General features: G+C 38.1%; 1 protein-coding gene across 1 annotated transcript; it reads left to right on the top strand.

Moving 5' to 3' along the window:
* The first annotated feature begins 321 nt into the window (after window positions 1–321).
* On the top strand, window positions 322–23,988 carry slc12a3 (solute carrier family 12 member 3). The gene is made up of 19 exons (XM_034535740.1): window positions 322–600; window positions 1,323–1,463; window positions 7,009–7,084; window positions 7,231–7,326; window positions 7,536–7,675; window positions 8,212–8,322; window positions 12,935–13,046; window positions 13,226–13,356; window positions 17,249–17,333; window positions 19,164–19,321; window positions 19,715–19,822; window positions 20,161–20,284; window positions 20,882–20,983; window positions 21,431–21,586; window positions 21,706–21,805; window positions 22,305–22,416; window positions 22,569–22,706; window positions 23,626–23,732; window positions 23,851–23,988. The coding sequence occupies exons 1-19, from the start codon at window positions 322–324 to the stop codon at window positions 23,948–23,950; spliced, it is 2,376 nt and encodes a 791-aa protein (XP_034391631.1). The 3' UTR covers window positions 23,951–23,988.
* The last annotated feature ends 623 nt before the right edge of the window (window positions 23,989–24,611 follow it).

The raw sequence follows: 24,611 nt of genomic DNA, 5'->3' as shown, positions 1-24,611 counted from the left end.
TACAGTTTATTTCCTGCATGGGCCAGCTCAGTCCAGAATAATGTTTTGGTTGATCCTGATATGTGGAATGTTCCATGCCATGCTTAATAGTTCCTGTAATGAGTATTGTTTGACTGTTTAGTGAACCAGTCTTCTGACATAGCCCCGGGCTCTTCCTTCATGGTAAAGGTCAAACACAGTATAAAACCACCACTCGCAATAAAGCCTCCTTCATACAGCTTAAATAACCGAATGGCCTCACCTCGACAGCTGTTGAAGAAAAGATTTAACACAAAACTTAGCTGTCACTTAAATACAGGAAACACAAATCTGCCATTCTGAATGGAGTTACCAGAAACTAGTGACAGTATTCATTTGGCTGCATACAGACCCAGACTTCCTCTTCAATCAGTCAATGTGAAGACAACACCTGGAGTGTTTGATGAGTCTGGTTACTATCACTGCTATGGGAGCAGTGTAGCATCCCTTGGATCTGATGCTCTAACTGGCTATGAGACTCTGGACGCCACGCCACACTATGACTTCTACGCCAACACAGAGGTGTTTGGCCGACAGAGGCGCTGCAGGCCATCTCTGTACCAGCTGCATGGCAACTCTGAGGTGAGGAGTCTTTCTCTGCAAATCTCAAATGACCAAAATTAATAATAATAAAAGAAATGCAGGTTTGGTTCACAATTTTAGCATCTAATTTAATTAGGTTTGATCTCTCCTTGACCTGACAATACTAGCTACATTACTATGAACAAAGGTGCTTTTAGCCCAAGTTTATATTGTAAATCAGAATCTTGCTACTAGAACTGCCTACTTAAAATTATTTTGAAACGTTTTTAATTCAGAAATCTAGTGTGAGACAAAGTCAGGAAAGGTGTTCCCAGTCCTGCTGTTTTGTTTGTGTGTTAGCATTTTAAGTTTGGACAACCAGTTTTATATACTTTATATTCTTTGATTGTCTGCAATAGCAACAGGCAATTTTCTTAAAAGAAAAAACTTCATTAAATATTAACTCGAATTTGGGATGAACTTTAGCTCAGCCGATAGTGTGCAACCCATGAGTCCTTGTGTTTAGTTTCAAAAATTACCTTTTAAAATAGATAATTCCATATGTTGAACTCATTTGTGTCATTCTTGATTTCTGGGACAATGTCTATTACCTCGAGTGTTGATTATCAACAACTTCTCAATGCAGAATAGTGCTTAATTCACAAGGAAAGTATTTCATCAATTTTTGGTGTTATCTGAATGTGGGTCTAAGATAAAAGATGTTAATTGTAAATGTGTGATTGGTGATTTTGGCCGATAAAGATAAACATTTATTTGACTAGGTTGATTCCAGACCTCCCTTATATGAGGAGACAATAGCTGAACACATGAGAGGAGAAGACGACAGCTCAGAGGAAGACGAGGAAGAACAAAAGGAGCCACCACCTGAACCTACTCGCTTTGGCTGGGTACAGGGAGTCATGGTAGGCAGGGTTAGACTCGTGTGGGATTTGTTGGATTTCTGCAGTTATGTGTATGTGCAGATTTTCTGTTAAAATGTGCACTGCATTTGAATTGAAACCTGGCTTGTGTTTGAGATGTGAATTAAGTTTCATCAGCTGAATGTCCTTTGACATGAAAAAAAAATGCAGTAATACTATTTATGAAACATTTACGATTAAATATTGTCATTGAAGGATGACCCTGCTCACCACTGAGCCACAGTCACCCCTAAAATATAGATACACACCACAGGTTAGATCAATGTAAAAAAGTGTGTGCAACAATTTCCTGATCCTGTAAAAAGAAGAATCACATTTTGATCTCAAGTTAAGAAACAATAATTGTGAAAACGTTCTTGAACTTTTATGCTAGAAAAACCACGGTGTCTTTGTAAAGTAATCACACTCCACTCAAATGTCACTTAGCTAGTGTCTCCCAAAGCATTTTTAGCCAACTCAAAGAACACTTTGATCAATAACTGGTCCAAAACTTGGATGGGCTGAACTAACTGCTGATGTAATGTGCTTTTTCCATACTGCATATCAAATTAGGACCATACAGTATATACTACTCACTACACACCAAGAATGACTTGGTGCCAAAAGAAGATGACCAAGAAACCTATACAACCTAATTGACTTTATGTATTCGATATAATTGGCTTTTTATAAAAATGTGCAGTTTCCAATGATAATTGTGTCCACTGGGTGTAAAAGAGACCCAACAATGAATTCAAAGACAGACAATTGTATTTTGAAGTAACATCACTGACCAACGCTGGTAGGGGCCCTGCCGACACTTGGGGAGTTAAGCATAGTGGTGCAAGTGAGTGAGAGAGAGAAGATGGAACGGGAGCTTTCAAGGGCGATATGGCAAAGGCAGGAGAACGGGAGGAGAGGAGGAGGAGCCGCTTCTCTGAGGGACACTGATCTACGGTCTTTTCTGCAGGACTGAGAGAATGACATTTGTGCTCACACTGTAAAAAAAGTCTGTATATTTTACAATGAAAAACCGTTAAATCCCAACAGTAATAGACCGTTAATTCAAAAAAGGTAATATTCCGTATCTACCACATTGAAACACCGTAAGTATATATATCAGCCCAAACCGTAATGTAAGCATGTATTTCTTGTAAAAAATAATTTTTTTTACTGTTAATTGTACTAAACAGTGCACTAATAACGGAAATACACCGTAATATGAACAACAATCAATACCGTAATTTTTACATTCATAACTTGTTTTAAATACATTCTGTCACTGTGCGGACTACTGTCCTGACAACTGAATTATAACGTATTATGAATATAACAGCCAGCCCTGTAATTTTCACATTTATTATTTGTAAAAAATACAGTTTGTCACTGTTAAATGTACTAACAATTGGACTTATTACAGTAATACACCGTAATATATACAACAGCCAACCCCGTAATTTTTACAAATTCTGTTTGTAAAAAATACAGTTTGTCACTGTTAAATGTACAAACAATTGGACTTATTACAGTAATACACCGTAATATATATATATATATATAACAGCCAACACCGTAATTTTTACAAATTCTGTTTGTAAAAAATACAGTTTGTCACTTAAATGTACAAATAATTGGACTTATTACAGTAATACACCGTAATATATATATAACAGCCAACCCCGTAATTTTTACAAATTCTGTTTGTAAAAAATACATTTTGTCACTGTTAAATGTACAAATAATTGGACTTATTACAGTAATACACCGTAATATATATATAACAGCCAACACCGTAATTTTTACAAATTCTGTTTGTAAAAAATACAGTTTGTCACTGTTAAATGTACAAATAATTGGACTTATTACAGTAATACACCGTAATATATATATAACAGCCAACACCGTAATTTTTACAAATTCTGTTCGTAAAAAATACAGTTTGTCACTGTTAAATGTACAAATAATTTGACTTATTACAGTAATACACCGTAATATATATAACAGCCAACCCCGTAATTTTTACAAATTCTGTTTGTAAAAAATACAGTTTGTCACTGTTAAAATGTACAAATAATTGGACTTATTACAGTAATACACCGTAATATATATATATAACAGCCAACACCATAATTTTTACAAATTCTGTTTGTAAAAAATACAGTTTGTCACTGTTAAATGTACAAATAATTGGACTTATTACAGTAATACACCGTAATATATATAACAGCCAACACCGTAATTTTTACAAATTCTGTTTGTAAAAATGAACAACAATCAATACCGTAATTTTTACATTCATAACTTGTTTTAAATACATTCTGTCACTGTGCGGACTACTGTCCTGACAACTGAATTATAACGTATTATTAATATAACAGCCAGCCCTTTAATTTTCACATTTATTATTTGTAAAAAATACAGTTTGTCACTGTTAAATGTACTAACAATTGGACTTATTACAGTAATACACCGTAATATATACAACAGCCAACCCCGTAATTTTTTACAAATTCTGTTTGTAAAAAATACAGTGTCACTGTTAAATGTACAAACAATTGGACTTATTACAGTAATACACCGTAATATATATAACAGCCAACACCGTAATTTTTACAAATTATATTTGTAAAACATACATTTTGTCACTGTTAAATGTATGATTCACTGGGCTCATAACATAAATATACTGGAAGATAAATTTAGAAGCCAACACTGTAATTTTTGCATTCATTATTTGTAAAAAATATAGTTTGTCACTGTTAAATGTACAAACAATTGGACTTATTACAGTAATACACCGTAATATATATATATATATAACAGCCAACACCGTAATTTTTACAAATTCTGTTTGTAAAAAATACAGTTTGTCACTGTTAAATGTACAAATAATTGGACTTATTACAGTAATACACCGTAATATATATATAACAGCCAACACCGTAATTTTTACAAATTCTGTTCGTAAAAAATACAGTTTGTCACTGTTAAATGTACAAATAATTTGACTTATTACAGTAATACACCGTAATATATATAACAGCCAACACCGTAATTTTTACAAATTCTGTTTGTAAAAAATACAGTTTGTCACTGTTAAAATGTACAAATAATTGGACTTATTACAGTAATACACCGTAATATATATAACAGCCAACACCGTAATTTTTACAAATTCTGTTTGTAAAAAATACAGTTTGTCACTGTTAAAATGTACAAATAATTGGACTTATTACAGTAATACACCGTAATATATATAACAGCCAACACCGTAATTTTTACAAATTATATTTGTAAAACAAACATTTTTTCACTGTTAAATGTATGATTTACTGGGCTCATAATGTAAATATACTGGAAGATGAATTTAAAAGCCAACACTGTAATTTTCGCATTCATTATTTGTAAAAAATAGTTTGTCACTGTTAAATGTACAAACAATTAGACTTATTACAGTAATACACCGTAATACATACAACAGCCAACACCGTAATTTTTACAAATTCTGTTTGTAAAAAATACACTTTGTCACTGTTAAATGTATGATTTACTGGGCTCATAACGTAAATATACTGGAAGATGAATTTACATTACATGTCATTTTAAAAGCCAACAATGTAATTTTCGTATTCATTATTTGTAAAAAATATAGTTTGTCACTGTTAAATGTACAAACAATTGGACTTATTACAGTAATACACCGTAATATATATATAACAGCCAACACCGTAATTTTTACAAATTCTGTTTGTAAAAAATACAGTTTGTCACTGTTAAATGTACAAATAATTGGACTTATTACAGTAATACACCGTAATATATATATAACAGCCAACACCGTAATTTTTACAAATTCTGTTCGTAAAAAATACAGTTTGTCACTGTTAAATGTACAAATAATTTGACTTATTACAGTAATACACCGTAATATATATAACAGCCAACACCGTAATTTTTACAAATTCTGTTTGTAAAAAATACAGTTTGTCACTGTTAAAATGTACAAATAATTGGACTTATTACAGTAATACACCGTAATATATATAACAGCCAACACCGTAATTTTTACAAATTCTGTTTGTAAAAAATACAGTTTGTCACTGTTAAAATGTACAAATAATTGGACTTATTACAGTAATACACCGTAATATATATAACAGCCAACACCGTAATTTTTACAAATTATATTTGTAAAACAAACATTTTTTCACTGTTAAATGTATGATTTACTGGGCTCATAATGTAAATATACTGGAAGATGAATTTAAAAGCCAACACTGTAATTTTCGCATTCATTATTTGTAAAAAATAGTTTGTCACTGTTAAATGTACAAACAATTAGACTTATTACAGTAATACACCGTAATACATACAACAGCCAACACCGTAATTTTTACAAATTCTGTTTGTAAAAAATACACTTTGTCACTGTTAAATGTATGATTTACTGGGCTCATAACGTAAATATACTGGAAGATGAATTTACATTACATGTCATTTTAAAAGCCAACAATGTAATTTTCGTATTCATTATTTGTAAAAAATATAGTTTGTCACTGTTAAATGTACAAACAATTGGACTTATTACAGTAATACACCGTAATATATACAACAGCCAACCCCGTAATTTTTACAAATTCTGTTTATAAAAAATACAGTTTGTCACTGTTAAATGTACAAATAATTGGCCTAATAGGAGACTTTTCTCACATTTTCTGGGATTGCCCTAAATTGCAGAAGTTCTGGGAGGAAGTAAAGAGGGAGATAAGTGAGATCTTGAACTTAGACAGTTCACAATCTATTGGTCAAAATTATACACTTGTATTACATATTGTTTTTTGTTGTTTTTTTTTTTTTGTATGGTGGTTGTAATCGTATGTAGTGTTGTATGACATACAACTGTCAAGTGACATGTTCTAATAAAAGTTCGAAAAAAAAAAATACTAATATTATTTTATACTAATTTTTTTCCAATCTTAGTTCTGATCAGAACTATCAAATATTTATTCATTTCAGAATTGTAACCCTTTAAATGACTTTAAGCTTTTGAGGTGATAAAAACATACACATTTATTATTTTCTCTATACCAAATGCTGTGCCGAATATTTACGAATTGATATACTTTTTTGTGGAATATTATACTTAGACTCACCTGTTCATTTCCTTACGGCATTTAAAAAAAACCCACATAAAATAGGCTACACTACAATCATAGTGTATTATGCTGCGTTTGCACCAAACGCGTTGCGAATATTCAAAGTTGAAATATTTCAACTGGCGAAAAAATGAACACAGCATTAGAGCTCAGGCTGGAGAACCGTATTATCTTTTTTGTTAGGTTGACATTTGGGAGTGTCTAAATTCTATTCTTTCTATATCTTTTTTTTCTCTCACTTCAAAAAAGCGCCCAAAACACTAATGATATTCAGGCTAGAAAGAGTAGTTTCCTGTAAAGAAAACCCTGTTGGTGTTGCACTTCAAATGCTGTCTTGGTTTAACCAGAACTTGTGTCTTTTTTAACTTCTGTCTGTAATTGTCTGTTTGTAGATCCGTTGCATGTTAAACATTTGGGGGGTGATCTTGTACTTGAGGTTGCCTTGGATCACTGCTCAAGCTGGTATAGGTAAGTCAAACAAAACCTTTTTAAGTGCTTGGTCAATTGTAGATGCAAATTTCACCCAACTATTTCTTCGATACTTAAATACTATTAGAGCGTCAATCTGGCTCACTGTTCTCCTTTTTCTCTTTCTCTGTGTGTTTTCATATCAGGTCTGACCTGGGTGATTATCCTGCTATCCTCCTGTATAACTGGGATCACTGGTCTCTCAACCTCAGCCATCTCTACCAATGGCAAGGTCAAAGGAGGTCTGTTTCATCAGTGATTCATGTGTGACACAACAACACTTGTGACACAATAATATGATTACAAAAAAATACAAAAGTTATAAATAAGGATTTTTCTGAGAAAAACTAAATGTGGGCTGTATCGGAAATGTTCAATGGTAATGATTCCTTGCATGATAAACACGCTTCCCACAGTACATGTTGCCTGCTATGCCCACTTTTTTCTTCAGGTGGGACTTACTTTCTGATCAGTCGTAGCCTCGGTCCAGAGCTGGGTGGGTCCATTGGTCTTATCTTTGCTTTTGCCAATGCTGTAGCTGTGGCCATGCACACTGTGGGCTTTGCTGAGACTGTTACAGACCTCATGTATGTAAGTAGGATGTGTGAGCCCCTGCTGATGCCCCCCCCCCCCCCCCCCACACACACACACTCTCTTTCTCCTTCTGTTTCATGGATTGTGGAAATCTGGATCATGGTCCATGCCTACTACTAATTTTTCATACATTTATGTCATGTTCAATAAATGAGTTGTAATTCTGTTCATCTGTACACATGACATCTATTGCTTCTGTCCATCCGGGGAGAGGGATCCTCTCTGTTGCTCTCCTGAAGGGTTCTTCCCTTTTTTACCTGTGAAAGGTTTTTTTCTATTTTTTGGGAGTTTTTCCTGATCCGATGTGAGGTCAAAGGTCAGGGATGTCATATGTGTACAGATTATAAAGCCCTCTGAGGCTAATTTGTGATTTTTGGGCGATACAAAATAAACTGAATTGAATTGTGTTAACATGGACGTGGAGCAACTTTTACAATGCAACAATACTGTACAATTGTACAGTAATCAAAATGTTCTTTCTCTTTAAACACACCTGAAACTTCTCTGAAACCTACTAACATTTTCTTTATTAGGAAAATGGAGCTGTCATGGTGGACCGAATCAATGACATCCGCATCATTGGCATTATTACAGTCACATGTCTACTAGGCATCTCATTGGCTGGCATGGCATGGGAGTCAAAGGTTAGCTCAAACAAATATACAAGACCATTGTGAACTGCCATGGTGATTAATAACATTACATTACATTACATTACATGTCATTTAGCTGACGCTTTTATCCAAAGCGACTTACAATAAGTGCATTAAACCGTGAGTCCAAACTCAGAACAACAAGAATCAAGCAAGTACAATTTCTTCAATAAAGTCAAACTACAAAGTACTATCCGTAAGTGCCATTTAAGTGCTACTGAATTGCTATCGGTAAGGGACATTTAAGTGCTACTACGGCATTTAAATGCTACCTATTCAAGGTATAGTCGAAAGAGATGTGTTTTTAGTTTGCGCCGGAAGATGTAGAGACTTTCTGCTGTCCTGATGTCAATGGGGAGCTCGTTCCACCAATGAGGAGCCAGCACAGCAAACAGTCGTGATTTAGCTCGAAATGAAGGAGCTACAAGCAGATTGGCAGAAGCCGAGCGAAGTGAACGGGCTGGGGTGTACGGTTTGATCATGTCCTGGATGTAGACCGGACCCGATCTATTCGCAGCACGGTATGCAAGTACCAATGTTTTGAAGCGGATGCGGGCGGCCACTGGTAACCAGTGAAGGTCGCGGAGGAGCGGAGTAGTGTGGGTAAATTTCGGTCGGTTGAAGACCAGTCGAGCAGCTGCATTCTGGATGAGCTGTAGAGGTCGAATGGCATTAGCAGGAAGACCTGCCAAGAGGGAGTTGCAATAGTCCAGCCGTGAGATGACCAGAGCCTGGACCAGAACCTGTGCCGCCTTCTGAGTGAGAAGGGGTCGGATTCTCCTGATGTTGTACAGCATGTACCTACAGGAGCGTGTTATTGCGGCAATGTTGGCAGTCAGGGAGAGTTGGCTGTCGAGCGTCACTCCGAGGTTCCTGGCAGTCGGAGTCGGAACCAGCACTGAGTTGTTGAAGTTAATAGATAGGTTGTGGGTGGGAGAGCCTTTTCCTGGAAGGAGGAGAAGTTCAGTCTTGTCCGGGTTAATTTTCAGGTGGTGTGCGGACATCCACTGAGAGATGTCGGTCAGACAGGCAGAGATTTGTGCTGCTACCCGTGCTTCAGATTGGGGAAATGAGAGGATCAGTTGGGTGTCGTCAGCATAGCTGTGGTAGGTGAAGCCATGCGAGCGAATGACAGAGCCAAGAGAGTTGGTGTACAGAGAGAAGAGAAGAGGACCAAGGACTGAACCTTGAGGGACCCCGGTAGTCAGAGGACAAGGCTCAGACACAGATCCTCTCCAGGTTACCCGGTAAGAGCGGTCGGTGAGATAGGATGAGAAGAGTGAGAGCGCGGTGCCTGAGATACCCAGGTCCTGGAGGGAGGACAAGAGGATCTATTGGTTCACTGTGTCAAAGGCAGCGGAAAGGTCTAGAAGGATGAGGACAGAGGAGAGAGAGGCTGCTCTAGCAGTGTGAAGCTGCTCAGAGACAGCAAGGAGGGCAGTCTCTGTTGAGTGGCCTGTCTTGAATCCAGACTGGTGGGGGTCTAGAAGGTTGTTACAGTGAAGAAAGGAGGAGACTTGGTTAAAGATAGCTCGCTCTAGAGTTTTGGAGAGGAAGGGAAGGAGAGAGACAGGTCTGTAGTTGTTGACTTCAGATGGGTCGAGAGTGGGTTTCTTCAGGAGAGGGTTGACTCTTGCCTCCTTCAGAGAGTTGGGGAAACAGCCGGTTGAGAGGGAGGTATTAATGAGATGGGTGAGAAAGGGAAGAAGGTCCGGAGCAATGGACTGGAGAAGGTGAGAAGGGATGGGGTCAAGGGGGCAGGTGGTTGGGCGGGCAGAGGTTACTAAGGTAAGAACTTGATTGGGAGACAGGGGGATAAAAGAGGAAAACAAGGGGGAAGAAGGTGAAGTTACTGGAGGTGTAGTTGAGGAAGATGGATTAGTAAATGAAGAGCGTATGTCGTCTATCTTTTTTGTAAAGTAGTCAACAAAGTGGCTTGGTAGAAGGGTGGAGGGAGGGGGGGGAACAGGGGGGTCAAGGAGGTTGGAAAAAATTGAGAAGAGCTTTTTAGGGTTAGATAAAGAGGATTTGATTCTGGATTGATAGAACAAACTTTTGGCTGCAGTGATGGACGCAGAGAAGGAGGAGAGAAGAGATTGATAGGCAAGCAGGTCACTGGCGTGTTTGGATTTTCGCCATTTCCTTTCCGCTGCTCGCATTGTGGCTCTCTCGGCGCGCACCGGTTCGGACAGCCACGGAGCCGGAGAGGACTTGCGGACCTTTCGAGTCGTAAGAGGACAGAGAGAATCAAGAGAGGACGACAGCGTAGAGAGAAGAGTGTCAGTGGCGAAGTTAGGCTGCATAAGTGCGAAGGAATCGGTTGAGGGGAGGGCTGACAGAACAGAGGAGGCCAGAGAGGAGGGTGAGAGGGTACGGATGTTGCGACGGACAGGTGCAGAGTCCGTTGTGGGAGGGTTGTCAGTTCCAAAGAGTGGGAGAGAGTAAGAGATGAAGAAATGGTCAGAAACATGAAGTGGAGTTACAGTGAGGTTTGCTGTAGAGCAATAACACATTGTTGGGATTTTAGAAATGTACATAAGAAGACTTATCTGATGTCCTGAATCTTTTCTCGTTGCAGAAGGTGAAGAATGAATTATTTATGAGGAATGCTTCTATTGCAGAGAATCAGATGAGATCAATACCACTTATACCTTTATAAAGCTGGAGCCAGCAGTCGAGACTTAAGTTAGCATAAATACCTGGGCCCTATTCCTCATACCTGGCTAACGTATTTAGCTGGATAATTTTAAGTCAGGCTTTTCGGTTCCACAAAGCAAGTTTGGCAAAATCACCATAGCAACACATCCAAAAATTTGAACCTGCTCCAGTGCAGGCTAACTTAAGTTAGCTGGATAAGCTTGCAGCTCCCTTCCTCAGAGATCCCATTGATGAAGGAGTGATATTAGTTAGATTATCGTTTTATAGGAAGAGAGTTCTTCGAGATCGCCAAGATCCGTTATCACGTCATGATGACTTCCTATACGAGTGCTATCCATTCTTCCCACAAGGAATCATTTATTTACAGACCTTCTCAAGCCATCAAATTGCCCAAACAAGGCAGATTTTGTCAATCGAAAAGGCTTTCACAGCATTAATGTGCAGGTGCTTATGACATAATTTTCCTCACATTACATTGCTATAAAAACAATCATATGTCTTTGACAATAGGGGTCATGGTGTAGGCTAATCATGTACTGTATACCCATGTAGTGTACAATACCCATGGACTGTACAATACCCATGGACTGTACAATACTCATGTAGCCAAATGGCCGGGCTCCGTCTACAACTCCAGAATATTGTAGAACATGATTAAGGTGGACTCATGAGAATAATAGAGAGAATCACACACAATTTATTTTCACTGCTTCAATTGATTGAATTTCTGATTATGGATAATACATACATACTGATCAGCCCATACACAGATTTGCATATTCAAACTCCTAGTTCTATATGGTCATCTCCACATACACGTGTATATATACATAGTACATGATACATAAGCGCATACAGTACATATATCCTCATAAGTATCTAATTTGTATCAATTAGATACTCTTTGGGCTTGTTTTTATCTACTTATTCTGAAAGAGTTGAAATTATTTTAGATCTCATTGGATGATACATTTCAGCAGGCACATTTAAAGAAATATAATCGAATTGTGAGCCTACGGGTGATATATATATATATATATATATATATATATATATATATATATATATATATATATATATATATATATATATATATATATATATATATATATATATATATATATATATATATATATATATATATATATATATATATATATGATGTTATGAACCCAAACACGAGGGCGTTTGATGTTCCGACGTTTGTGGGATTTCCACAACAAGTATAAAGCCGAAATAGTGGTTATTTCTTTCGTGGGGCATGGCGGAAATAACTGTTTCCACGGAGACAAACTACGGAGATAAGCCATGCCCCCTCTCCAGCGAAATATGAATAAACCACAAATAGTCAGGCGAGTAAACTCACGCAAGTAAAGCGCTGCGAATATTCGTGTGAACGCAGCATTACACATTTAACTTGTCTGATATGTTGCCATGCTTCTTGTCTAGCCTTCGCAGCGGTGGCAGTGTTGGATGTTGCCATGATTATGGTCTGGAATTCCTCATATGCGTTCATGATCATCTCCTGCTCGTCAGCAGAGAAAAAAGAGGCTCTTCCTTTTGAGTTTATTTAGAAAATCATGGATTCGGTGATCGATGCTTTCCCCTTTTGAAGTCAGACGGGCACGCGCAATTAACATGATTACTGAAGTCTGGTTCGAATTAACGAGATTGTTTGAGCGCGGATCAGCCTTTGAGAAACCGAGAACCTGATTTCAATCATCGGGCTAATAGGACATTTGGTCCACTTAGTTGAACCACGTACGAGGAGGATAGACGCATCATTGCGTTTATTTCAAGCATGCTTGGTACTAAGCATGTTCATCCTCGCTAGTGTGATAAAAACAAGGTTATGTGTTAATCTGTTGAGATACATTAGCTTGTTCTTGTATGTACATTTCTGTCTGCACCAACATGTTCACCGTATATATTCTGCCCTCCACAGGCACAGGTTTTGTTCTTCCTGGTCATCATGGTGTCATTTGCCAGTTACGTTGTTGGAACGATCACTCCTGCTTCACCACAGAAACAAGCCAAGGGTTTGTTTGGCTACAAAGGTGACTGTTCAGTCCTTGCTCAGAGTATCATATTCTTGAAGGCCAGTGCAAAGTTTCCTCTTTCAATGTAGAGCAATTTGATATGTGTGTGGTGGTTTATACACAAATCAAGGATAACCAATATTTTAGTCTCTCCCTTTCAGAGCAGTTTGATAAATTAACTATTTTAATTTCAACAGCTGATATCTTTGCTACCAATTTTGTACCTGGCTGGCGGGGACCAGAGGGCAGTTTCTTTGGCATGTTCTCCATTTTCTTCCCCTCTGCCACGGGCATTCTGGCAGGAGCTAACATCTCAGGAGATCTAAAGGTATATTAATTTGTTTCTTTCTCTCAATTTGTTTATTTTCTTGAAAAATCCTGAACTTAGAAAACACCGTAGACTGTTGTCAGTGGTGTGTATAAACATTGTGGTGACAAATGTATCTTACCCGCTGTCGAGTCTTTTTAAGCTGAAATGACGAATATATTGTAAAACAGAACTTATCTATGAAACGTATTCTTGCAAGAAGAGGCCCAGTTATACAGAGTCTCAAGTTTTCTGTAGAAGTGAGCACTCAAAAGAAGAAGTAACATAGAGTTATATAGGGAGTGACCAGGATGGGGGCTGTATTGGAACATGACGCTTCAGTCATGGCTAGGTCAGCTTGGTCGCAAGACATACAGATGTATACACACAACCACTGTTTCAGCTGAAAACCAATGTATATGGTTATCTACTAATGTTGTTGATGGATTCAAGTCAACATCTTAAGATTTTAGTGCAACGTATTTGAATTCTACATATACAGTATATTCTTACATATTATATATCTTAAAGTCTGACTGATAGTGACTGACCTCAACTGGTTGAAACCTGGCTATTACAATATAATTTAGCTTTTGATTAATCTGGAGGTTATGTATATGAAGGCAGTTTTCATATAAGAATTAGACATAGTCATCATTAGTTTGCCGACCAACAGCGACACAACAGACTGGAACTAAGTACAAGAGAAATCTGAATAAGACATCATTTTTAGGCAACCAAAAAGGTTACAAGTATCTTAAATCCCACTATGAAAGAATAAAAGCTGTAAGAGGAAAGCATGGACAACACCCAGACTGAACAACTGGGTGTCTACAGTACCTAACCCTACCTAATTACGAGGTTGCAATACCCTAGAGCAGATTCTTAAACATGGGGGGCCGCGGCCCCTTGATTGAGCCGCAATCCGCATAAACTCATGTTTAGAACTGAGTTCATAAATCAAGTGAACAGTGAGGTCAAGAGTAATGGCTATCATGAACAGTAACTTACAGAGTTAAGTCCTACTAAATGTTACTATAACATAGACCCTTTTGACATTTTTTGCAAAAATTCAAGTCTACAGAAAAAAGAGAACAGGTTTGTGCTGTGCAGTGATGGAATGCTACACTTTCTACACACTACAGAAAGAGGATGAAAGCAACTTCAATTGCGTCCTACCCCATGTCTAGACCGCAAATATCACCTCAATGTCCCACTGGCGTCTAAACAGCACTGACTTGATCTTATGCCTTGTTTGTGAATTTCAAAGCATTGAGCAGCAAATCTTTCTGCGGACATTATTTTGCAACTACAGCTTCGGATCTAAAAACAAAGGGCAAGATTAGGGGTTCACCCGATCAATACCACAAGTCAAACACACGGTATTTTTAATCACTTGGTGTCAGAGCTGGGACTGGACCTTCCTTTTTTCAAGTTATATGATGGTCAACCAAAAACACATTACTCGTAAAGATGCTAAATGTAAACCAGATATGACACTGCATTTAAAATATTTTTGTGTGTGTGTACAGTCATATAATTCATTTAGAAATAAGATGGGGGCATCATAAAAACAGAAAATAACTCCTTACATGGCAAAATACATCAATGTACATCAAAAGGGCAACACGCAAAGGACAACTCGCACAGCCTAATCGTTGCTTGAGTCGTTTATCTTCCAGTAAGGCGACCCAAATCTTCATTTTATGCGTCTATTCAGAGCAGATGAGTAACTGACAGGAAGTACTGAAAATTTGCTGGAAGTTATACTGTCGCCAGTGTGGTGGTGATGGTGGTTGGGAAGCACGTGAAGGGTGCAGGAAGATGATTCAATTTCATCCAACAACTTTAAAAATCGTGATTTCCCCTCCCTTTTCCCATTTCTATCTAATATTGCCGTCCAACTTAGGGCAAAGTAGTGTATTTTTTATTCTGTTGAAATGGACAGTTTAATAGATAGTTCTTGAACAATTGTAGGCAGCCTTTGCTCAATTGTATCCAGTGCTTTACCTGCCTTGCAGAAGTGGAAAGAGTTTTGCTAGCAGGCCTTGATGATGTTGACGGGGGCAACTGTGGGTCAGTGGTTAGCAGGTCTGTCTTTCAATCGGGGGGTTGGTGGTTCAGTCGCCTCCCTAGTCGATGTGTCCTTGAGCAAGACACTTAACCCTGCATTGTTCCCTCTAGCTGTGTCTACTGTGTATGAATGTAACATGATTGTAAGTTGCTTTAGATAAAAGCGTCAGCTAAATGACATGTAATGTAATAAATGTTGGCAACCTTCCACGGTCACCCTTGGAATTCTCCAAAAGTGCTTTGGTGGGCGGCTTTAGCTCAAATGGTTTTGATGTATACTTTTCTAATCGACATCCTCTTATACTCGGGCGACTGTGGCTTAGTAGTGAGCAGGGTTGTCCTTCAATCAGAGGATCAGCAGTTCGATCCACAGCTCTGCCATGTCGATGTGTCCTTGGGCAAGACACTTAGCCCCCATTTGCTCCCGTAACTGTGCCTATGGTGTATGAATGGTTAGCTAGTCCTGATGAGCAGGTGGGCTCTTAGCCCCTGCCATCAGTGTGTCAATGATGACAAGTAGTGTAAAAACACTTTGAGTGGTTGGAAGACAAACAGGGCCATTACCATTTGTCCAAAGAGGTCTGGAGAGTCCGTATATAAGAGCTTCAAGCACTGAAGCTCTTATAGAGCTATAACAAAATGTTGTTAAAAATACTACCAATTCCTAAATACATACAGACATACATACATAGAGAGATATTTCAGTATGTTATAATCAGTGTTGGGAGGGGTACTTTGGAAATATAAAAGGTTACATTACAGATTACTATTTGAAGTTAGAGAGGAACAATAATGTATTCAACGTACATGATAAAATGAATAGTAAACAGTCTTTGGAGATTAAACCCTGCCGTGATGACGTATATCAAAAGAGTTAGTGAATTTGTGGTTAGATCAGGAATATTCGCCGCAGATTCTAGACACTGGTGGTGGTCAAGGGATTTGCTGAAGATCAGATGATGGGATGAGGAGCAGCACTGGATATGGTGGAGACTGGAGATGAATTATGTGGAGGGTCACATCGGTTCGTACTGAAATGTCAACTGACCGCAGCAAAGAGGAAAACTGTTTTAAAATTGACAGCAACTATGTCAACGAACGTGATAGAATCTACACTTAAACCCCACATAAACCACCATATTCTGAGGAGATACAATACAAACTAACACTAACAAAAAGTAACATTTTCCATTTAGAACATAAAACAGGAAACTTCACACAATAATCAGTCCAGTAATGCATGTTTTGAATTGTAGGCTGTCACTATTGAAAGGATAGGAGGTTATAATAAGTTAAATGTATTGGCAGAGGGATTGATGACTGCTGTACATTAATAAATGTGTATAGTGTTTTAAATGTGATTTTTTTTTTTTTGCCTTTTGTAATAATCCATATTGAGAAGACTTTTATTGTTTAATTGTTCCTGATTTATTATCATAATATGTTTTGTGATATGATCTACATATACAATAAAGACTATACGATAATGATTAAATTCAAAAATATGTAGTACAAAGTAATACTATGGTAAAGTATTGGGGCGGCATGGCAGTGTAGTTGTTGACACTGCCCATCACAGCAAGAGAGGCCTGGGTTAGATTTTGTGTAGAGTTTCCATGTTGTCTGCTGGGTTTTTCTCTAGGTTCTCTGGCTTCTTCCCACAGTCCAAAGACATGCAGCTTAGGTTAATTGAGGACTCTAAATTTCCAATGGGTGTGAATGTGATGTTTGTCTTGGGATAGGCATATTGTCTAATGTAGAAACACGTCCGCCAAAACTCTGGGGTTAAGTTAATTGTTAAGAAGCACTATGTTTTTGTCTTATGTCCTCTTTTTCCTAGAATCCAACAGTGGCAATCCCCAGAGGAACATTAATGGCAATATTCTGGACCACCATTTCTTACCTTATCATCTCTGCAACCATTGGTACTGTATATCCCAACTGTATGTTAGACTGCCTTTTAGCTAGATATTGAGTTGGACTTTGAATCACTGTGTTGATGTGGTTTTGCAATAATGACTAACTCTATGTCAATTGTTTCCTCTTAGTTATTGTCTTCTTATCAAAAGCTGTAGAAGATTTAGAGTCTATGAAATAACTGCAACATTCTGCATCATGACCAAACACAAGAACATCTTACAATCACATCTAGTTAACAACTAGAGGAATGTTACCTATTAACCGACTGACTAATGTTAATTAAGTGCTTATTCCTACCTGGCTAAACCTGCAAAACCAGCAAAACATACACTCTTGAATCGAGACAAAACAATGCTCTCAAAATCTCTTGCTTTTTCTTCTCTCACTTTCAGTAGTGGCTGCCTACTAAACTAATGCTCTGTTTATGGCACTGTAAGGTGATCCTTTGCACATGGCATGCACAAAGGCTTTTTTACTCAATTGTTGCTTTATACAAAATGACTGAAGACGGACAACCAACATGAACAATTGAGAATCAAAAGTGTAACCACCAAAACTACACTACTTATTGCCTGTGTAAAGTCCTGTAAACAAGCAAGTCAAATATTAAATGTATTATGAAGAAACGAAGATTGAATATCCTGTAAACTATTCCATTTAGCTGCAAAATATTTACTCAAATATTTCCTCCTCCTGTTTCTAAAGCATCTAAAAACGAGTTGGCCTTATTTGTAAAATCCCTAGACATGGAAATAGGGTTTTCATCAGTGACATAATTGTAATAGTCAAGTGATCGCATGCTTTCTTTCTTAGCTCCTTTAGCATAGACCATACTTTACTAAAGGAAAAAAACATAATGCCTAGGCCACAATTTAGGGATGCACCATTCTTCGGTCCATGAAAACAAACAATATGCCTATAATGCACAGGTTTAACAATTATTTGTATAAAGTCATAAAGAATGGGGTTCATGTAGATGAATATGAACAGACAGTGACAGCCATTTTGTTTAATATCATCTGTATTTCTTTACTTTGAACATGTAACAAATAGTAAAAAATAGAAATAAGAATACTAAATCAAATGAACAGTAAAATATAGCAAACTGTCACTGCACAAATTCTAATTCTCAATAACAAAAAGCACTATAAATTATTAAACTTTTAAAAAGCTCAATATAGAACGCTTGAATCTACATTATTGTTCAAAGAAAATATTTATGTTAATAGTTTCATTGATTTTGCATGAGTGAATTGTCAGTTTCAACTGAAACAGTATTGATTGTTAAGCAGGAAGGAAGGACTTCCGGTTTCTCACATAAAGAGGGAAGCACAGAACGAGCTGTTTCTATAACCTGCATGACATGCTACAATGAAATGGAGTCATGTTTTAGTTGCGCTTTTTGTAGTCCTTCTTGGTTGTAGTTTCACCATGGCAGACCTACATCAGTCACAGCTGCCGTTGCATCCTACCTAAGCAGTTTAGGGAAAGAGGAGTCGGATTCTTTATACTCTGCAGTTGTGTTTTCCTAACTCCCTGTGAATTCTCCTTCACATCTTTCCTTCACTTCACGACGTTTCTATCGAGATCAAGAAATAGTGGTAACTATTAACATGAAATTTGCGGATAATTTAAATAGAATGTGGAAATGTATTGTACATTGATTTTATTTCTACTATTAACAAGTACCACTAATTACTGACAATATGCAAGAAATACTAGGATTTACAACACTTATTTATTTATTTTTAGATTTGAGGTTAAATCATCTTGTGTACGCCGTATGCATTTATTTTCATGCATGCTTGTGTCCATGTGTGTTTATTTCCTTCCAGGAGCTTGTGTGTTGCGGGATGCGTCGGGCCTGTTAAATGACACCCTGTTACCGTCCTCAACTGTCCAGGATTGTGTTGGTTTAGCTTGTCAATATGGATGGGACTTTTCTGAGTGTATCAATAACACATGCACTTATGGCATCAGTAACTACTATCAGGTCAGCACAAGCCCACTCACAGTATGCATAAATGTGGCTTTATTCTGTTGTCAATGTCAAGCCATGTTAGATATGGTTTATCTATAATTACCCACATTGTTTTCAGTCTGAATCACAATTATGCAAAGCACAAGCCAACTCTTTACATGTTATCTGGCTGATGAAGTCCTTTAGAATTTCAAACAAGCAAACATTTACCCTACTTTTGTGGTTGCAAAAATCGGAAGCATTCTTGTCTGCTGTCAGTTCTAAGACATTTATTTTACTTTTCTTTCCATGCAAGAAGAAGCTAAAACATATATGATGATTACACTGACAAAAACAGTAGATCACCTTTGTCTTCTGGTGAGAAATTTGAGACCAATAAGTAAAGAAGTACATTTCTGTTTCTAGTCGATGAGTCTGGTGTCAGCTTTTGCCCCTCTCATCACTGCTGGTATATTTGGAGCGACACTCTCTTCCGCTTTGGCCTGTCTGGTGTCTGCTCCCAAAGTCTTCCAGGTACACTAACACACACACACACACACACACACATACACTCACACACTTTATTTTGAGGGTGACTGTGGCTCAGTGGTCAATCCCAGGCTCCACTAGTCCATGTCAATGTGTCCTTTGGCAAGACACTTGTAGTGTTCAAGGTATGTAGTGTTAAAGTGCTTTGAGTGGTTAGAAGAATAGAAAAACAAGTACTTACACACACAAATACACTTGATGAAATCATTTTGTGAATTATTTCTTTTCATATGTCAGTGTAGCCTTTTCCATATTCCTGCGCATGTTTAAATACAAGCTTTCATTTATTATGCTGTGACCTAGAAATATGATTTTTCTGGTAGTGTCTGTGTCGGGACAAACTTTACCCTCTCATCGGCATCTTTGGGAAAGGTTATGGCAAGAATGACGAACCGCTCAGAGGCTACCTACTAACATACATCATCGCTGCCTGCTTCATTCTCATTGGTGAGGCTTTGAAGAGAACCTCTTAACCCAGGAGGATTTGTCCCAACTAAGTCTTATTGTAGATGTGAATGTTCTGAATTGAGAATGTGAACTGGAAAATGTGTAAACTGGAAGTTAAAATGAGAAAACTGCATCTTGTATGAGATGAAAGTGTACAGCTCTTTATCTAACAGATTGCTGTTGCTGCTTCTTCTACCTTGCAACACATTTTTTAAATGATCGGCTGAAAAAAGTCCCCATATTAAGTCTTTTGGCAAAAACATTGGTGACATACACCGCATTTCTTTTGACTGCTATATAAAATAAATAAATAAATTGGGTTTCGACAATAGGGCACTTGGTGGGCAGCCCTCAAGCAGTAAGAAATATTGGGTTTGCAATAACAGCTCTAAAAGTGTCAAGATAATGAATAGTAAAACTAGAAGATAGTATGTACAGTCATGCTGCATTGTTTAAATTCGGTGTGGGAATGAAGGACTCCGCTACTAACAATGAAAACTATTGTATAGAGATCTAATGTAGATACATTAAACTGCCATTGCAAAATTGGGTTTCACTTTAGGGATTTTTCTAAATTCCGTTGATTTTTCCCACCAGCTGAATTGAACACCATCGCTCCCATCATCTCCAACTTCTTCCTCTGCTCATACTCTCTTATCAACTTCAGCTGCTTCCATGCCTCAATCACCAACTCACCAGGTAAAAAAACTCATGCTTGATTTATTTTTCTGCAGCCATACGCATATGCACACGCCTCTGCATACTACTGTGGTGGATTGCGTATAGCATGTAGTTTGTTATTTATTTATTCTGTGGTCTTTATAGTTTTGATTCAATAGTTCCATATAGGTTTGTCCCAACACAACTCACACAATGTGGCTGAAAAAGGTTTATAGAGAAATTGGATGAGGTGCTCCTGTGCATAGAATTAATAAAGGTGACGTGTTCAGCCTCGTATATTACATTTATACAGAAACAATAACATTAAAGGTTTAGGAGGGTACATAAAAAAACATGAAAGCATTTTCAAGAGGTCTTTGGAGCATCGCAAGCCATCTCTAATTTTCTGCAGAAGTATAAATTAGGCATTCCTGGTTGGTCGAGAGAATGTGTAGACATGAGATGTGTATGTGTGTGTACCTACAGGTTGGCGTCCGTCCTTCAGGTTCTACAGTAAGTGGCTGTCGTTGCTGGGCTCTGTGATTTGTGTTGTTATCATGTTCTTGCTGACTTGGTGGGCAGCCCTCATTGCCTTTGGCGTTGTCTTCTTCCTTTTGGGATACACACTCTACAAGAAGCCTGGTAAACTCACAAACACAAAGCCTACATTTATACAAACCTCAAACAGTGTGATGTCAGAAACTAAACAGATGTCATCTTCTACTCCATTCTCCAACTATACTGCTCTTCTCTGTGCTTAGCTGTAAACTGGGGCTCCTCAGTGCAGGCAAGCTCCTACAACATCGCTCTCAGCCAGTGTGTCGGTCTCAACCACGTGGAGGACCATGTCAAGAACTACAGGTCAGTGTCAAAACACCCCTCATATTGTTTGTCATCTGTTGTCTACATTTTGAACAGGAATGCTGGTTTTGTTGTGTTATTGTATTTGTAATTTGGGTTTGATAGCTCAATATTTGGTGTTAAAGAAAATAGTCCTGTCTGTCAAATAGAACTATCAATTTCATTGTATTCATAAAACCTACAATATAAGGATATTTTACTGCAGTCGGTGGAGATTGTGGTCTTATTACAAGGAATATAAATGTTTCTTGGAAAAACACTTAATTGCTTTGCTGTCGGAAGTTAGCTGAGAAGATCCATAATAACTTCTATGATCACTTTAAATCAGTTAAATATGAAGCTACAAACAGCAGACAGTAATTTTAGCTTAGCATAAACTCCATAATAAAGTAAAAATAATGAATGGCTCTAAGAAACAATGTCATTTATTGGATTAACAAAAGTGTAGATGTGTCTCTGGGAGCTCTGCTCTAAACTGTTCAACATCTTTACCTTTCAGACCCCAGTGTTTGGTGCTAACAGGTCCTCCCAGTAGTCGTCCAGCTCTGGTGGATCTCGTCACCTGTTTCACAAAGGATCTTAGTCTCATGATTTGTGGCAATATAGTCACTGTGAGTCAGTCCAACTAAACATGCACAGATATACACATCACCTAGGGAAGTGTACATTTTTCATTAAGTACTATTACATTAACTGCCATGTATCAGTTGTCACAGCATTTTAGGAGTTGAAATCATTACACATTTGACCCTGTATTTGTCAGGATGGTCCGTCCGCATCAGTAGTGGAAAAGGCGAGCAGCGAAAGTCATGTTTCCTGGTTGAACCAACGGAAGGTCAGGTCATTCTACAGAGGTGTGGTAGCTAGAGAGCTACGATCAGGAGTTAACATGCTGCTACAGGTCAGAATTACAAGGTTACATGGTTTGTTTATTGCTATTGTCCAACACAGGGTTGTGCAACGTAATGCAGTTTGTTGTCACATACCCAACATATGTGCAGACTTGTCCATGTTTGCGATTGGTCATAAGCTGCAAACACAAACTTTTGTATGTGGTGTTTGTTTTATGTGATCGTGCTCACAGAAACCCTGGGTTGATAATCCCCGACATAGGACAGTTTACCGTGATCGCGGTTGTTAGTTGATCCACATTACCAAAATATATCCTTGGTATGTTTAACTCATTAGGTAGTACAGTACAGGAGTGTGAATAACTGTTAAGTGATGCTTAAGAAAGTTGTCTTGTCTCCATCTGTCTGTTTCCTCTCTACAAAAGTGATCTAACCATCATGCGTTGTACCTAAAACCAAAAACATGTATGTACCAAAACATATAAAATAATTACCTCCTCAGCAGTCATAAAAACAACTCCCAAAAGGGTTTAGAATGCACAAAATGCTGCTTTCACATTAAAGTGACAATGAGAACAGAATACAGCATTGTAGAGAGACTGCTTTGCATGACAATCTACTGGAAACAGTCAAATATCAAGACAGTTAAAAATGTAATCTTAGGTGATTACTCATTATCGTAGAATTAAATAAATTAAGAAAAGAAATGTGCAACAGCAACTGTCCCAAACCAGTTACTTAACATGTGGCAATGGCTTCCCTCGTGAGCACACATTCGCAATTGGATTAAAGCCAGATTTAACCGTGCCAGTTGGTATCAGGTGCCAGCCAAGTGAGATCAGTTATTCAGGGTTGTCAATGTTAGGTTATGTGAGGCCAGATGTCTCAAAGTGAACCTGAGGGATATGAACTTTGTGAGACAGGCGGAACTCATCTCTTCTTCGTGCCCTCTTGTTAACTATCCACCAGGGGGCAGGTTTGGGTCGTATTAAGCCAAATGTTTTACTGATGGGTTTCAAGAAAGACTGCTGCAGTGAAACACCTCAGGCTGCACACAACTACATAGGAATACTACAGTGAGTACAGTGGGGATTAATAAACCTCATCCTGTGTGTTTGTGTGTGTACTTTTATTTTTTCCATTATATTAGCACTGATTATAATATTCTGCAATAAAGCTGTCCATGTATTTCAGTGATGCATTTGACCTGCAGTACGGCGTGTGCATACTGAGATTGACAGAGGGACTGGATGTCTCTCATTCATCTCAATCATATGGTGAGAGCCTGATTTGAAAAAAAACTTGTTGCTGCAGCAAGACTAATGTTAACAACGTGCATGGTGTTCACATTCAGCAATCATCATTTGAATTACTGAATACAAATTAATCATGGGTGTGAATGATGACAAGTAGAGTTAAAGCGCTTTGAGTGGTTGGAAGACTAGAAAAGAGATAAAGAGGTTATACATTTACCATTTCCATCAGGAAACTATTCAGCAAGACTGGAAGGAAGGGGGTAAATTGTGCCATATAGGTGTGCGCGTGCACACCTATATGCACGCGCACACCTATATGGCTAGATGGTTTATTGCGAGATGGAAAGAGAGGGTTGGCTTAAAGAGCCGGACAGGGGTCGAGGGATGAAGGGATGATTATAGGAGCAGGAACGAGAAGGGTAGAGGGGGTTGTGAAGAGAAAGTTGGAAGGGTGCTAGAGGGAACGGCGGGGATGGAGAATCGCGAGTGGGGGTCGTCTCTTCAGGAGCTCTGGCGGTGCAGAGTCCCCAAAAGATAGTTTCATAAAGAAGAGTGCGCGTGAATATTACAGATATGGTTAGGTTGAAGAGGGTATAGGAGAGGTACGCAGGGAGGACTGCCGGCCAAGCATCTTAAAGATGTGGTTCGGCTGGCTGGTGTCGAGATTTAAGTAGTCGTGGTTAGGTTCGTATGGACTTT

Source organism: Cyclopterus lumpus, chromosome 6, assembly GCF_009769545.1.
Source record: "Cyclopterus lumpus isolate fCycLum1 chromosome 6, fCycLum1.pri, whole genome shotgun sequence".
NCBI lineage: Eukaryota > Metazoa > Chordata > Actinopteri > Perciformes > Cyclopteridae > Cyclopterus > Cyclopterus lumpus.
This window is presented reverse-complemented; position numbering and strand designations above follow the sequence as displayed.

Coding starts and splice junctions, on each gene's coding strand:
- slc12a3 (XM_034535740.1), top strand. CDS start 322: ATGGAGTTACCAGAAACTAGTGACAGTATTCATTTGGCTGCATACAGA. Junction 7,085..7,230: donor CACTGCTCAAGCTGGTATAG/GTAAGTCAAACA, acceptor TTTTCATATCAG/GTCTGACCTGGGTGATTATC. Junction 19,322..19,714: donor GCATCAGTAACTACTATCAG/GTCAGCACAAGC, acceptor TTCTGTTTCTAG/TCGATGAGTCTGGTGTCAGC.